This window comes from Trematomus bernacchii, unplaced genomic scaffold (genome assembly GCF_902827165.1).
Source record: "Trematomus bernacchii unplaced genomic scaffold, fTreBer1.1, whole genome shotgun sequence".
Taxonomy (NCBI): Eukaryota; Metazoa; Chordata; class Actinopteri; order Perciformes; family Nototheniidae; genus Trematomus; species Trematomus bernacchii.
The window spans coordinates 427136-441854 of record NW_022987800.1 but is presented as its reverse complement, the minus strand read 5'-3'; the positions used below and the strand labels follow the sequence as shown (position 1 = coordinate 441854).

General features: G+C 39.9%; 1 protein-coding gene across 2 annotated transcripts; it reads left to right on the top strand.

Annotated features, from left to right (window-relative positions):
* Positions 1–507: 507 nt before the first annotated feature.
* Positions 508–11772, top strand: LOC117497950 (complement factor H-like). 2 transcript variants are annotated; one of them, XM_034149985.1, is made up of 10 exons: positions 508–590; positions 679–870; positions 5680–5859; positions 6016–6204; positions 8277–8468; positions 9775–9963; positions 10739–10900; positions 10998–11159; positions 11541–11566; positions 11658–11772. In XM_034149985.1, exons 1-10 carry the CDS (start codon positions 533–535, stop codon positions 11691–11693), a joined length of 1386 nt encoding a protein of 461 aa, XP_034005876.1. In that variant the 5' UTR covers positions 508–532; the 3' UTR covers positions 11694–11772. The 2 variants fall into 2 exon arrangements, with proteins under 2 accessions (XP_034005876.1, XP_034005877.1); XM_034149986.1 differs by lacking the exon at positions 8277–8468.
* Positions 11773–14719: the final 2947 nt, after the last annotated feature.

Sequence of the window (14719 nt, the reverse complement as noted above, 5' to 3'; positions counted from 1 at the left end):
TGGTTTGACAACACAATCGTAATTTGCAATACTAACTTTCAGATGTAGATAAAAATATGAATAAAACATGAGATTGGGAGCATATCGCAGGCAGAAGAAGCTCAATACAGAATGTTTCTCATCATAACATGTGTCCTTGAACAGGAAATCACCAGAGAACTAGTGCTCACTTCTAAAACAAAATCACAAAATAAGTAAGGGGTATGATTCCAAATGATATTTAGCATAAATATTGGAGGTTTAGGATTTAATTTGATAAAAATAAATAAATGTGTGAACCAAAGCGGGATAATGATAAAAACAGCTGTACACACTGTTGATCTCAACAAAGCAAAGTGCTTTTGTAAAATGCGACTGATCTGACTGAAGTCCACAGAGGCTGTTTGTGTGTACAGCATGATGACCGTATCTCAGCTGAATGTTTACTATTTCTCAACTTCTTTGCTTTTTGGCTGATTGCCCTCAACAATTATTAACTGGTCCTGATCTTAACTGAAAACCCGTTTGGCTTCATTATTTCATTCCTGACAAAATGAGCTTGAGATATCTTGTTTTTCTTCTCCTGGTTTGGAATCCACAAGTGCTGCATGGTAAGGAAATTAAACTCTGTTACTCTGAAACTTCTTCATTTGTCTGGATATATATTATTTGACAGTTATGTTTGTCGTTATATTTCAGCACAAAGTGCAGCTCAGCCTTGTCCTGCTCCCAGTCTGAATGGCGGATTTTTTTCCCCTGGACAATCAGCTTATAATCATGAAGCCACGCTCAGTTATGCCTGTCATGACGGACTTAAACCAGCAGGGAAGGGCTGGTGGGGGACCAGCAGGTGTCAAAATGGCAATTGGTCTCCTAAACCCCAATGTATAGGTACGTTTTCTATAGTTTTTCTGGTGGTTTGTTTAAATGAGCCACTCTACGTTGTGTTTTTTAGTGTACAGTGTTATACTTTTCTTTTTTTTATTATACCTTTTGGAAAAACCTTTCAGTACTGCCCAAAGATTTATTTTCATTTCATTCTGATTGGGATTTAAAGGATAATGTCCTGCTTTTGTACCTGTATGTCAGGTATGTTTAATGATATATTTGTTGTACATTAGTCAGCTTTTTGTTAAATGTCTCCATCCATCTTCACCAATGTCACCAACAAACAGATATGAATTATACAAACACCAACACAACCCGGCGGCACACACATATTTTAGGATAACATTTAAAGAGTTGTCAAAGATTCCTTTTTATTTCAGATACTGGTTCATTTTGTGCCGAACTTATTTAATATAAAACAATGAAATAAATATATGAGTTCTGGTTACATTTTACAATAATGTTTGGTTTAACTTGTGTTGTGTTCAAAAGCTGTTACCGTTCATGTTAGAATGCGTGGAAAAGGTAGGACCCAAATGCAGACTACAAGAAAAGGTAAAAAGGTCTAGAAACAAAAAGCGAGCTTTAACATGAAACACATAGGTAGCACAAGGTAGCAACAACACCAAAACTGACCGTGACCGACATGGAAGGAGACAGGAAAGACAATGAACCGACAAGGAACACAGGGGAAGACAAGACTAAATACAAAGAGGGGTAATCACAGGACAAGACACAGCTGGGCAGGGGAGGCAGAAACACAAGGGCAACAGGTGAACACAATCAGACAATCAGACACAGGAGGAAAAACACAGGAAGGAAAACAAGAGACAGGGAGAACAGAATAGCAAAATAAAACCCATTACAAGACAGACAAAACTAAAACCGTGACATAACACTATGACAGTTCATGGTGTTCGCGGGTCACTTTTGACCCATGACCCACTCAGTCCAAAACACACACAAAAAAGACTATCATCCAATATTGTTTTAACTACATCATAACTAACTTATAATGCATTCATAACCATACAATCCTGTTGTAATTTAATGTTATGGCCCAAAACACATTACACCACATATTGCACACGTGCATGTGTGTGTTCAGGTTCAAGTGTTAGAGTGTACATATTCTTTGAGAAAGGTGGAGTTCCCGTGGGGGGAGGGGGACAGAGGGCGGGGAGACCAGGTGCATGTTGCGAAAAATTATTGTTACAGTTGATGAAGGGGGTGGGGGAGGGGTGTCTAAAGTCAAAGATGAATCTTGATTGGGCCAAATTTGACCTCGAGTCACCCAAAACAATTCTGCTGGGTCTCCCCAGACCCGAATACCAAATTATACACTTTTTTTTTTAGAGACCTTCAGACTTGTCAAAAATGGTCAAAATCTGTTTTGTACGGTGGCCCGGAAGTGCAAGACACCACAGCATTTCACAAAACACCACAGCATTTCAGAAAACACCGCAGCATTTCAGAAAACGCAACAGCATTTCAGAAAACGCAACAGCATTTCAGAAAACGCAACAGCATTTCAGAAAACACTACACCATTTCAGAAAACACAACAGCATTTCAGAAAACGCCACAGCATTTCAGAAAACGCCACAGCATTTCAGAAAACACAACAGCATTTCAGAAAACACAACAGCATTTCAGAAAACACAACAGCATTTCAGAAAACGCCACACCATTTCAGAAAACACAACAGCATTTCAGAAAACACAACAGCATTTCACAAAACGCCGCAGCATTTCAGAAAACGCCGCAGCATTTCACAAAACGCCGCAGCATTTCACAAAACACAACAGCATTTCACAAAACGCCGCAGCATTTCAGAAAACACCACAGCATTTCACAAAACACAACAGCATTTCACAAAACACAACAGCATTTCACAAAACACAACAGCATTTCAGAAAACACAACAGCATTTCAGAAAACACCACAGCATTTCACAAAACACAACAACATTTCAGAAAACGCTACACCATTTCAGAAAACACAACAGCATTTCACAAAACACAACAGCATTTCACAAAACACAACAGCATTTCACAAAACACAACAGCATTTCACAAAACACCACAGCATTTCACATTGGACGGAAAGGGTATTCCTTTAGGGAGAACACTTCTTGTTTGCGATTGGACAGAGCCAGCCAGAGAAGCACTGCTGTGATTGGTTGTTTTTGCTGCCAGTCAAGAAATGACGCTTCGTGATTGGTCAGCACCCGAGCGCAACATGTCCGAACACATCAACCGTTAGCTGTTAGCACACACTCAGAGCTCACAGCTCCTCATATCTGTTCAGAAACTGGACAAAAGTTAAACAAGTACAAACCACAGACTGACTATGTCATGGCGAATACAGTCGCTGCTTTATTTATGTCTGTATGACGCTGTTGAGTGTGGACGGAGCAGCTACAGGTTAGTTTAGCCTGATCGATCCGCCCCCTCTCCAGCACGTCTTGTTTGAATGACAGGAGTAAACACTGACAGCTGCGGTGAAACTCGACAACAAAATGAACATATTGACCATGATTTAATTGTAATACACGTTTCAAAGTGATGCCGAAGTAACTAAATACTGATACCGGTTAGTAAAAACCATGAATTAATGCTTTGACAAGTCTGCAGACAAGACGGCAGGCGAAAAGCTTTTAAAATGCGTGTTTTCTGAATGGAATCGGATCCATCAGGCTAAACGAACCTGTAGCTGCTCCGTCCACACTCACAACAGCGTCATACAGACATAAATAAAGCAGCGACTGTATTCGCCATGACATATACAGTCTATGGTTTGTACTTGTTTAACTTTTGTCCCGTTTCTGAACAGATATGAGGAGCTGTGAGCTCTGAGTGTGTGCTCACAGCTAACGGCTGATGTGTTGGGACATATAGCTGTTAGCACACACTCAGAGCTCACAGCTCCTCATATCTGTTCAGAAACTGGACAAAAGTTAAACATGTACAAACCACAGACTGTCTATGTCATGGTGAATACAGTCGCTGCTTTATTTATGTCTGTATGACGCTGTTGTGAGTGTGGACGGAGCAGCTACAGGTTAGTTTAGCCTGATCGATCCGATTCCATTCAGAAAACAAGCATTTTAAAAGCTTTTCGCCTGCCGTCTTGTCTGCAGACTTGTCAAAGCATTAATTCATGGTTTTTACTAACCGGTATCAGTATGTAGTTACTTCGGCATCACTTTGAAACGTGTATTACAATTAAATCACGGTCAATATGTTCATTTTGTTGTAGTTGGTATCTCCCATAGGATTTACATGGAGATACGCCCCGCCCCCTCTCCAGCGCGTCTTGTTTGAATGACAGGAGCAAACACAGCTGACAGCCGCCGTGAAACTCGAGCGATTAGAGCGATGCGAATATTGGGTAGTCTACCATAGTATTTACATGGAGATAAGCCCCTTAAAAACCATGAATTAATAAAGCATTAATTCATGTTTTTTTTGCATCGCTCTAATCGCTCGAGTTTCACTGCAGCTGTCAGTGTTTACTCCTGTCATTCAAACAAGACGTGCTGGAGAGGGGGCGGATCGATCAGGCTAAACTAACCTGTAGCTGCTCCGTCCACACTCACAACAGCGTCATACAGACATAAATAAAGCAGCGACTGTATTCGCCATGACATAGACAGTCTGTGGTTTGTACTTGTTTAACTTTTGTCCAGTTTCTGAACAGATATGAGGAGCTGTGAGCTCTGAGTGCTAACAGCTAACGGTTGATGTGTTCGGACATGTTGCGCTGTCGGCTGCTGACCGATCACGAAGCGTCATTTCTTGACTGGCAGCAAAAACAACCAATCACAGCAGTGCTTCTCTGGCTGGCTCTGTCCAATCACAAACAAGAAGTGTTCTCCCTAAAGGAATACCCTTTCCGTCCAATGTGAAATGCTGTTGTGTTTTGTGAAATGCTGTGGTGTTTTCTGAAATGCTGTTGTGTTTTGTGAAATGCTGTTGTGTTTTGTGAAATGCTGTTGTGTTTTGTGAAATGCCGCGGCGTTTTGTGAAATGCTGTTGTGTTTTGTGAAATGCTGTTGTGTTTTGTGAAATGCCGCGGCGTTTTGTGAAATGCTGTTGTGTTTTGTGAAATGCTGTTGTGTTTTGTGAAATGCTGTTGTGTTTTGTGAAATGCCGCGGCGTTTTGTGAAATGCTGTTGTGTTTTGTGAAATGCTGTTGTGTTTTGTGAAATGCTGTTGTGTTTTGTGAAATGCTGTTGTGTTTTGTGAAATGCTGTTGTGAAATGCTGTTGTGTTTGTGAAATGCTGTTGTGTTTTCTGAAATGCTGCGGCGTTTTCTGAAATGCTGTTGTGTTTTGTGAAATGCTGTTGTGTTTTCTGAAATGCTGTGGTGTTTTCTGAAATGCTGTAGTGTTTTCTGAAATGCTGTAGTGTTTTCTGAAATGCTGTGGTGTTTTCTGAAATGCTGTGGTGTCTTGCACTTCCGGGCCACCGTAGTTTTGTATTGTTTATATATCTGTTGTGGAGGATATCATGAAGCCTTGTTCCGATAAAAAAAACTAGAGCGTAGTTATTATATAATTTTAACTTGAAACGGGTCACGGGAGACCCATAACACAACATAAGGGTTAATACAACCGTAGAGATATTGTTCACTCAAATAATGGCTTTTTAAAAATGAAAAGACTGTCAAGATGGTATCATTTTTTCTTCATTGTTGATCTTGAAAAAGTATTTGGGGGTCCTAACGTCCACTGAATAAAGGACAATGCATAGGAGCTGTCGTGTGCTGCACTTTATTTCAAATGTTATTAATTTATTTTTCAACTCAGATGAAAAAGCCTGTGTGCCACTGACTATCCCAAATGGAAACTATGATGCAAGCACAGATGGTTGGTATGGGGAGAGAGACAGAATCTGGGTAAGATGTGACGAAGGATATGAACACAAAGGCCGTGACGCCACAGCGCAGTGTATAAACGGAGCATGGTCCTCTGTCCCAATCTGTGAAAGTAAGTAAGTCAGTCAAAAAAAACAAAAAAACAACAGTTGTCAGAATCAAATCCTTGTCTAAATCTTAAAATCAATGTCACCAACTCTAAGAATCATAGAACTCTACATCGAGACACTTTTTCCTTGCTATCTCTTATTTATTTTCTCATTTTCAGAGAGTACCGAATCATGTGGTGATCCCCCTAAAATCCCCCATGCAGTTATCATTGGTAAGGGATACCAGGAGGTGTTTGCTGTAAACTCACAACTGCAGTATAATTGTGAAGATGGATATTCTGCAGAGGGACCAGACACCAAAACAATCATTTGCATCTCAGGAAACTGGACTGAAGGCCCAACGTGCAGTAAGTTGACAATTTACTGAGAAATGCGCCAATAAGAATACTTTTTATTAGTTCTGTGTCATTATGGATTGGTGAATTATAAGATGTTACAAATGACCCTTGTCCAAAATGAAATGGCTTCCATGGTCTAACCAAATATGGCAGAATTTAAGGTGAAGTCAACTACTGATTCAACAATAATTAGAAATAATAATAAAATAAACTTGATGCATGGCCATTTCAAATAGTGAAAAGCATTAGAAAATGTCTCTACTAGACTATGAAAATATTTAAATACATTAAAAATACACTTTATGTAGAAATGTTACTGAACACAAAACACTTAAATTGTTAGAAGAAAACAAAATTCTTATTAAGCAAGTCAGGGTCCTCTCTGAAGAACCAGCACCTTACCGTGGTAGAGAGGTTTGTGTGCCCTGATGAACCTGGGGGCTGTGTTGTCTGGAACCTTGTGTTCCTGGTAGGGTCTCCCATGGCAAATTGGTCTCAGGCAAGGGGCCAGACTAAAATTGGTTCAAAGACCTGGCCCGGAGGAAGCCCGGGGTCCCCTTCTGGAGCCAGGCCCAGAAGGGGACTCGTCAGCGAGCGTCTGGTGGCCGGGCACAGCCCGAAAAGGCAACGTGGGCAACACCTCCGCGTCTCCGTCCCGCGGGCCCACCACCTACGGGAAACCGCGATGGGGTCGGGTGCGCTGCCAGAAGGGTGGCAGTGAAAGCAGAGGGTCTTGCCTTGGGGACGTGGAACGTCAACTCTCTGGGGGGGAAGGAGTCGGAGCTTGTGCGGGAGGTGGAGCGTTACCAGTTGGATCTGGTTGGGCTCACCTCTATGCACAGCGTCGGCTCTGGAACCTTACTTCTGGATAGGGGTTGGACTCTATTCTTCTCCGGAGTTGCCCAAGGTGTGAGGCGCCCGGCGGGTGTGGGGATACTCACAAGCCCCCGGTTGGGTGCCTCTTTGTTGGAGTTTACCCCAGTGGACGATAGGGTCGCCTCCCTACGCCTACGGGTTATGGGGGGGAAAACTCTGACTGTTGTGTGTGCTTATGCACCAAACAGCAGTTCAGAGTATTCAGCCTTCTTGGAGACCCTGAAAAGAGTCCTGTATGGGGCTCTTGAAGGGGACTCCTTAGTCTTGCTGGGAGACTTCAACGCACATGTGGGCAATGATGGAGACACTTGGAGGGGCGTGATTGGGAGGAACGGCCCCCCTGTATGAGTATGGGGTGAGGGTGTCTCTACTCAGGGCCATCCAATCTCTGTACTCCCAAAGCGAGAGCTGTGTCCGGGTCCTCGGCAGTAAGTCACATTTCCGGTGAGGGTTGGCCTCCGCCAGGGCTGCGCTTTGTCACCAATCCTGTTTGTAATATTCATGGATAGGATTTTGAGGCGTAGTCGTGGGGGAGGGGGTCTGCAGTTCGGTGGGCTAAGGATTGCACCACTGCTTTTTGCAGATGATGTGGTTCTAATGGCTTCATCGATAATGGAAAATGTATATTATTATGTTATATTCTGATAATGAAGTTATAGCCAAATTGCTTTTATTGACTTAACAAGCGCTGCATTCAACACTCAGATACAGTCGGTAATGGAATCCTAACTTTCAGATGTAGATAAAAATATATGAGATACAGAATGTTTCTCATCATAAAATGTGTCCTTGAACAGGAAATTACAGAGTACTGGTGCTCACTTCTAATAATTGTTCACAAAATAAGTAAGGGTATGATTCCAAATGATATTCAGCATCAATATTGGATACTGAAGTCCACGGAGGCTGTTTGTGTGTACAGCATGATGACTGTAACTCAGCTGAATGTTTACTATTTCTTAACTTCTTTGCTTTTTGGCTGATTGCCCTCAACAATTATTAACTGGTCCTGATCTTAACTGAAAACCCGTTTGGCTTCATTATTTCATTCCTGACGAAATGTGCGTGAGATATCTTGTTTTTCTTCTCCTGGTTTGGAATCCACAAGTGCTGCATGGTAAGGAAATTCAACTCTGTTACTTAAAAACTTCTTAATTTGTCTGGATATATATTATTTGACAGTTATGTTTGTCGTTATATTTCAGCACAAAGTGCAGCTCAGCCTTGTCCTGCTCCCAGTCTGAATGGCGGGTTTTTTTCCCCTGGACAATCAGCTTATAATCATGAAGCCACGCTCAGTTATGCCTGTCATGACGGACTTAAACCAGCAGGGAAGGGCTGGTGGGGGACCAGCAGGTGTCAAAATGGCAATTGGTCTCCTAAACCCCAATGTATAGGTACGTTTTCTATATTACGTCCCCTTGTTTGTTTGATTGAGACACTGGTTGGTGTCTGTCACCTTTCAGGTATTTTTTCAAACAATAAAAAATACATGAAAATTCTGATTTAGCTTTAAGATGTTAGTTGCTTTAATAAATCTTTGGAAATAATCAATCAGTCATTTAATCTATCAAAATACTTTATATATCCCAGGGGGTGAATTAAGTTTCGTGAAAGTTGCACCATAAAAAACATTTGATATATTAACATAAGTTGAAGTAAAATGTGCATTAGAGTTCTTGTAGCCTGGGACACAGCGTCTCAGCCACAGGAACGAGGCAGGACGTCTTCCACAGCACAGAGTCCCTCTCAAGATGAAGACATGGTGAAGTTATTGTGAAGCCCAAACAGTCCGGAAGCTTTCAATGGAAACGCAGCCCTCAGATATATCCTGGTGCAGCCATGTTTCTGTTAAGCACATTAAACTACACTCCAGATATTCTGTCTGACCCCTGGCTGCCGCTGGTAGCTTGTCCACTATTAGCCAGTGATTTTATTTTGACCATGAGGAGAGGGGGGAGACGCAGTTTATATCAAATGTTTTCTATAAATCTGGTCCCAGCTCGCCTCCTTCGTCTCTTCAGTTTACCAAGCATCCTCTTTGTCGTTCTACGGATTTTAGTGGGGATAGCCACCATGCTAGCTAGCGTTAGGACGATTGGCTTCTCCCTTATGTAAACAAGGCACGTGCGGTTGCTGCGCAGCGGTGGCTTGAATGCAAATAGCAGAACTCAAGGGTGAAATAAACTAACAAAATCTCTCCCAATAAGAAAGTTTAGAGAAGGCACAGCTTAATAAGTTACTAAAATAAGTTAGAAAGCTAAAAGTTGAACATATCTAAAACAATTACACTTACAAATATAAATAGTTTATAGACTGACATGATAATAAAATAGTTTTTTTTAATTCAATATTGAGCCTTTTGGGCACTTTTTCTCCTACTTTTTTGTTTCTTTTTCATCCTCAGATGAACAAGCCTGCCAGATATACCCAATGCAAATTATATCGAAAACCAAAGTAGTTGGTATAAAGACACACAAACAATCAGGATAACATGTGATGAAGGATATGAATCCAAAAACAGGCCAGTGTGTAAATAGAAAATGGTCCTCTGTTCCAGTCTGTCAGAGAAAGTCAGTCTCTATCTAGCTGTAAAGTGAATACACAATTATGACGTTTGGGTTCTCACACGCTACACCAATCATTTCAACCACTCATTCCTAACCTCTTCTTTTTTAATAACATATGATCTTATTTTCACAGAGATTACTCAATCATGTGCTGAGCCCCCTAAAATCCCCCATGCAGTCATCATTAATCGGGAATACCAGGAGGTGTTTGTAAATGATTCAACGGTTCAGTATCAATGTGAAGATGGATATACTGCAGAGGGATCAGACACCAAAACAATCACTTGCATCTCAGGCAACTGGACTGAAGGCCCAACGTGCAGTGAGTAGACCATTTTCTGAGATTAAAATACTTTTTATGAAATGCAGAAGGAAACAGTTGACCTCTCTCTTAACACCTCCCTTGACAGCAACTGTCCAAAGAGAGCATAACAAACCAACTAGGCATGGCAGGTCAAGCTCTGAATGTCTCCAACAACAGCACAATTAATTCCCAAGATATAGATTGAATTAAAACTATTTGATAATCATTGAACAATTAATTCCATTTAAGTTAAAACAGTAGTACTAATAGGCTTTGAGAGGTCAGATTGCCTGTTTGCAGCATTTTTTTCTTTCTGATTTCACAATGTTTATTTTATACCAACAAATTGTAATGTTGCTGCTCTGAGCACTATGAATTAGGGCTGTGCGATTATGGCAAAAATCATAATCACGATTATTTTGGTCAATAATTGATATCACGATTATTAAATACGATTATTCATTGACTTTGAAAACATCCATTTATTGAACTTTAAAACAAATACAAATAATAATTTGAACAGTATCTTTTTAACTGTTGATTACCCTGAACGTATAATTCAACTGAAAAACTTTAAATAAATAATATCAAAATAATAAATACCAATAAACAAGAGCAACAAATATTTTGGAGCGCACTTCCTACAGTGTAAGCGCGCCACAGTTTCGCCGCTGCGAGGCTCCACTAGCAACGTTTAGGTTTCCAGATAAATCTCAAGCGTTAACACGTTAATGTTGACCGGCCTGTTTTTAAAATTAAATGACAATATTAAAAAGCCACTTTTTGATTTTAGATGCCAACTGTGGAGACTACCCAAGTGTTCCAAACGGAGATGTTGTGCAAGTGAACGGAATATCTTTGAAATACCGATGTAATGAATTGTACACACTCGAGGGTCCAGACATTGTGACGTGTCAAAGCAATGGCACGTGGACAGAACCACCATCCTGCAAAGGTATACACAAGTCATAACGACAAGTTTTTGTTCCTAAAAATATATCACCAACAAATATTACCAGAGTAATTATACATACGTTTTTCTTTCTGTGCAGCGGCTTTCTGTGTCATAGATCCTGCTCAAACGACTATGTACGATATTAAACTATCTGCAGTTGAATACATAAAGGAAGGACTGCAGAAGTTTATTCCGTGTATTTGGATTGATAGGACCCGCCGTGTTCAATGCATTCATGGAAGAATGTATTCTTCCGCCTGTAAGTATACGGAGTCATTTTCACACAGAACAAGAATTCAAACTTAAGAACATGTATTGTAATGTCAATACTGTTACACTTCACTTATTTTGATATTTGTGTTAAATAAAATTCACCAGAAAGCAGGAAACAGAGTTGGTAAAAAAATATTTTAAAATTATCTCTATTTTTTGGGTCTTAAAGTTGGCAAATAATGTGTACTGTAGCCCGACCTTAATAACTTGTAAAAATACAGATTTTTACACATTTTCTTGGACTTCTTTAACACTAGGGTAGACATGCAAACTTTAGTGAATGAGAATTCAATTAGAGCAGTTTGTGTGAAAAAGATTATGTTCTGAAATATTCACTGCTGTTCTGTTGTTATTGGATTCTTTCTAGGTTGTACGAGCTATGATCATCGTTATGTAAGTGCTATTCTCGGACGGCTCATTATTTTAACTATATTTGATCAGTTTTACATTATTGAATTAATACCTTTTGTCTGTGCCTTTCCAGATTGGATGCCAATCAGAGGGCCGGATTCAAAACTGAAGCACAGTTTGAAGCATTTGAAATATCTCCACCAGAGAAGAGAAACACCTCAAAAAGAAAAATATTTTCTTTTAAATCAGCTGTTTTTGTTGTTGTTTTTTCGTTTTGATCGAACCTATTTACACAATTGTTCTAAAGAGTCATTTTGTCTTTTTATGCTTGGAACTCTTGATGCTCTAATGTCTATAAACACTTTGATTAAAAATAAAAGTGAAATGGTCTACAGTAGACTGAATAAACGGTAATTGTTCTTAAACAATCGTATAAACTTGTATCAACAAACAGCTTAGTTGAATACTCAATTTTCATTGGTCAACCAGAGGTTGTTGATGTTTGTCTAAGAGACCGCTGCTAATGAGAACAGACCGTAGCTACAAGAGGATCAGGGGACTATGTGCAGTCATATCAATCCACAGAAAGAAGTCCGGTCAATTTATCGCCAGATGTGCACAACAATCTTTTTTCTCCATCAGATACACCATGCATCATTTTTATATTTGTGTACAGCACAAAACGTTGGATTCATGATGGCTGAACTGCCCCTAGTAAAGAAAATAAAAAAAGAGCGCATGAGAAGGAAAGATTTCAAAAGACATCAGAGAAATGAACAGAAGAAGATAGACAGGAAGTAAACACTAAAGAGAACAGAGGAAGAAGACGTGGCGTGTGGCGCAGTGGAGTAGTGCGTTGGTGTAAAAACCATCAGTTTATCCTTGTTAATTACACGACATTAATTGGTTTAAATTGTGTACAATGCTTTTGTGTTTTTCCCATAGGTTTTTCCCTTTAGATTCTGAGAGGCACATTTCTTTTTTCAGAGGTTTTGATAGGCTAAAACATCGAACTACCCATAATCCTGGATGTTTTAGCCGCAATGCACGTCGGGATTTGGTGTTTATGCGATATGAAATCGGAAAACATAAAAAAATAATACTTTATTCCGAGTGTTCTTGCTTTTCTCTTTGGAAGTCATCACATAACGGCATTGTAATACACGGTTCGGCTGCATTAAATATTACATATCTGCCGTAGTTCTGTATTTATAGAGCCCTGATGAGAAGACTTCTGGACAAACTGGAAGCACTGCCGCCGAAACTGAAAACTTGACGTGGATCATAAATATATCAGCAATTAAACAACATCTTACATTTCTTTTCACACAATACGTCTCCTTGCAGTATCAACACTTATTCGGCTGACTTTTATATTTGATCCAATTGGTAGATAGGTTATATTTACACCATAACGGTGCACAGCTGATAGAAAGGGACTAGGGACTAGTTTTTAAAGATATTACTGATTTTCTTTGAATATAAGAATGTAAATACTGAGTTGAGAGAATAGTCAGGGGTTTTGGGTGATGGGAGACACATCTATGGAATCAGAATTTCAATCGCTGATATTATTATGTTTTATTAACTAGACCACTGTTTTTTTAACCCGCACCGCCTAGTGGTTAAAGCACGTTAATGCATTTTGTGCATTTTTTAATGTGAGGGGAGTTTTCTCTAAGGAAGGAGTTTTAGCCTTTTATTCCTTGATAGAATCGACAGTGTGTGTGAGTGGGAGTCAGTTTGAACATATATGAAAGTGCGGTACTGTAAACTACAGTTTATAGTGTACACACACACACACACACACACACACACACACACACACACACACACACACACACACACACACACACACACACACACACACACACACACACACACGATCAGAAGGGATAATCCTGCAGATCTTCCAGGGTGCCATCTGTAGTTTGAACAAAGTTTATTTTCTGTTACATCGCTAGGGGGCGCTGTGGGTTAGTTTACAAATCACATCATTGATTCACTTTAATGTGAGACACACACAGCGACATGTACAGTACAAGGATTATTCCAACTGTATGCACAAAATAAACTTTATTTATAATTAAAGAAAACACTACAACAAAGGGGGAACATTTTTAGAAGAAAAGTTATGTTGCACATCAAGATGATTTGAAGAGTTGAAGATAACTCAATCATTTTAAAAAGTAAGATTAAACAAGATGTTGTTATTGACAACAGACAGTAAGAGGAAGTCCCCAAATCCAACTTTGTAAACAAAATAGCAACAGACTCTCAAAGGAGTCACCCGGTTCAAAGTGACCACAATCTGTTATTATCAGTCACACACTTTAAGATCCTTCTCTCGTTTCCTGTCCTCTGTTGTTTCCTTTCCTTCTCCTGAAAGAAAACTTGAGTCACTGCTTTATATTTGGTGTATTTTGAGTCACCTCTCTATTGTTTACTATTCAGCATGCACTTGTTTTTATGTTTATTGACATCTCTGTTTTCTCTAGTTTCCTCACGTCTTTTGTTTCCTTTCCTCTCCTTAAAGGTGGGGTAGGTAATTTCGGAGAAACCAGCTCGAGATCGCTAGAATTTGAAAATACACAACCGGAGAAAATCTGCCACTTCCTTATAGAGCCCCTCCTCCAACACACACGAACGCGCACATGACCAATGATGGCACGAGATAAGTTTGTGCCCCGATGGAAGGCTGACAGGCAGGTAGGCCATCCAGTTATTTTAGCCGGGCCGGCTCAGATGATTGGTCGTACTTTTTACAGTACTACGGCTTCCACAGATGACATTTTTTTATGGATTTTTTGTCAAAGCACTTAAAATATTCATTGCTATCGGGATGTTAAGAGCATTCCATGGAATATAACAAAAAGTGTATCTCAAGCCGGTTTCTCAAACTTACCTACCCCACCTTTAATAATAATGTATGTTTGGTGTACTTTACAAACCAGTCTCTAGTTTACATTTGGTTTCATTTAGCATCCTCTTTGTAGTTTATCTAACCAAATTAAAGCTTAAATACCCCAATAAGTACTTCTTAAAGTAAGTGGTGTTGATTATTTCTGGGAGAATATTTGGGTTTTTCCAATATTGAAACCGTAGCACCACAAAACAAACATCCCAGATTCATCCATACTCTCCTCCTCGCCTCCTTCCCTTCTTAATTTCCTCTCCTCGTCAAACGGAGACACG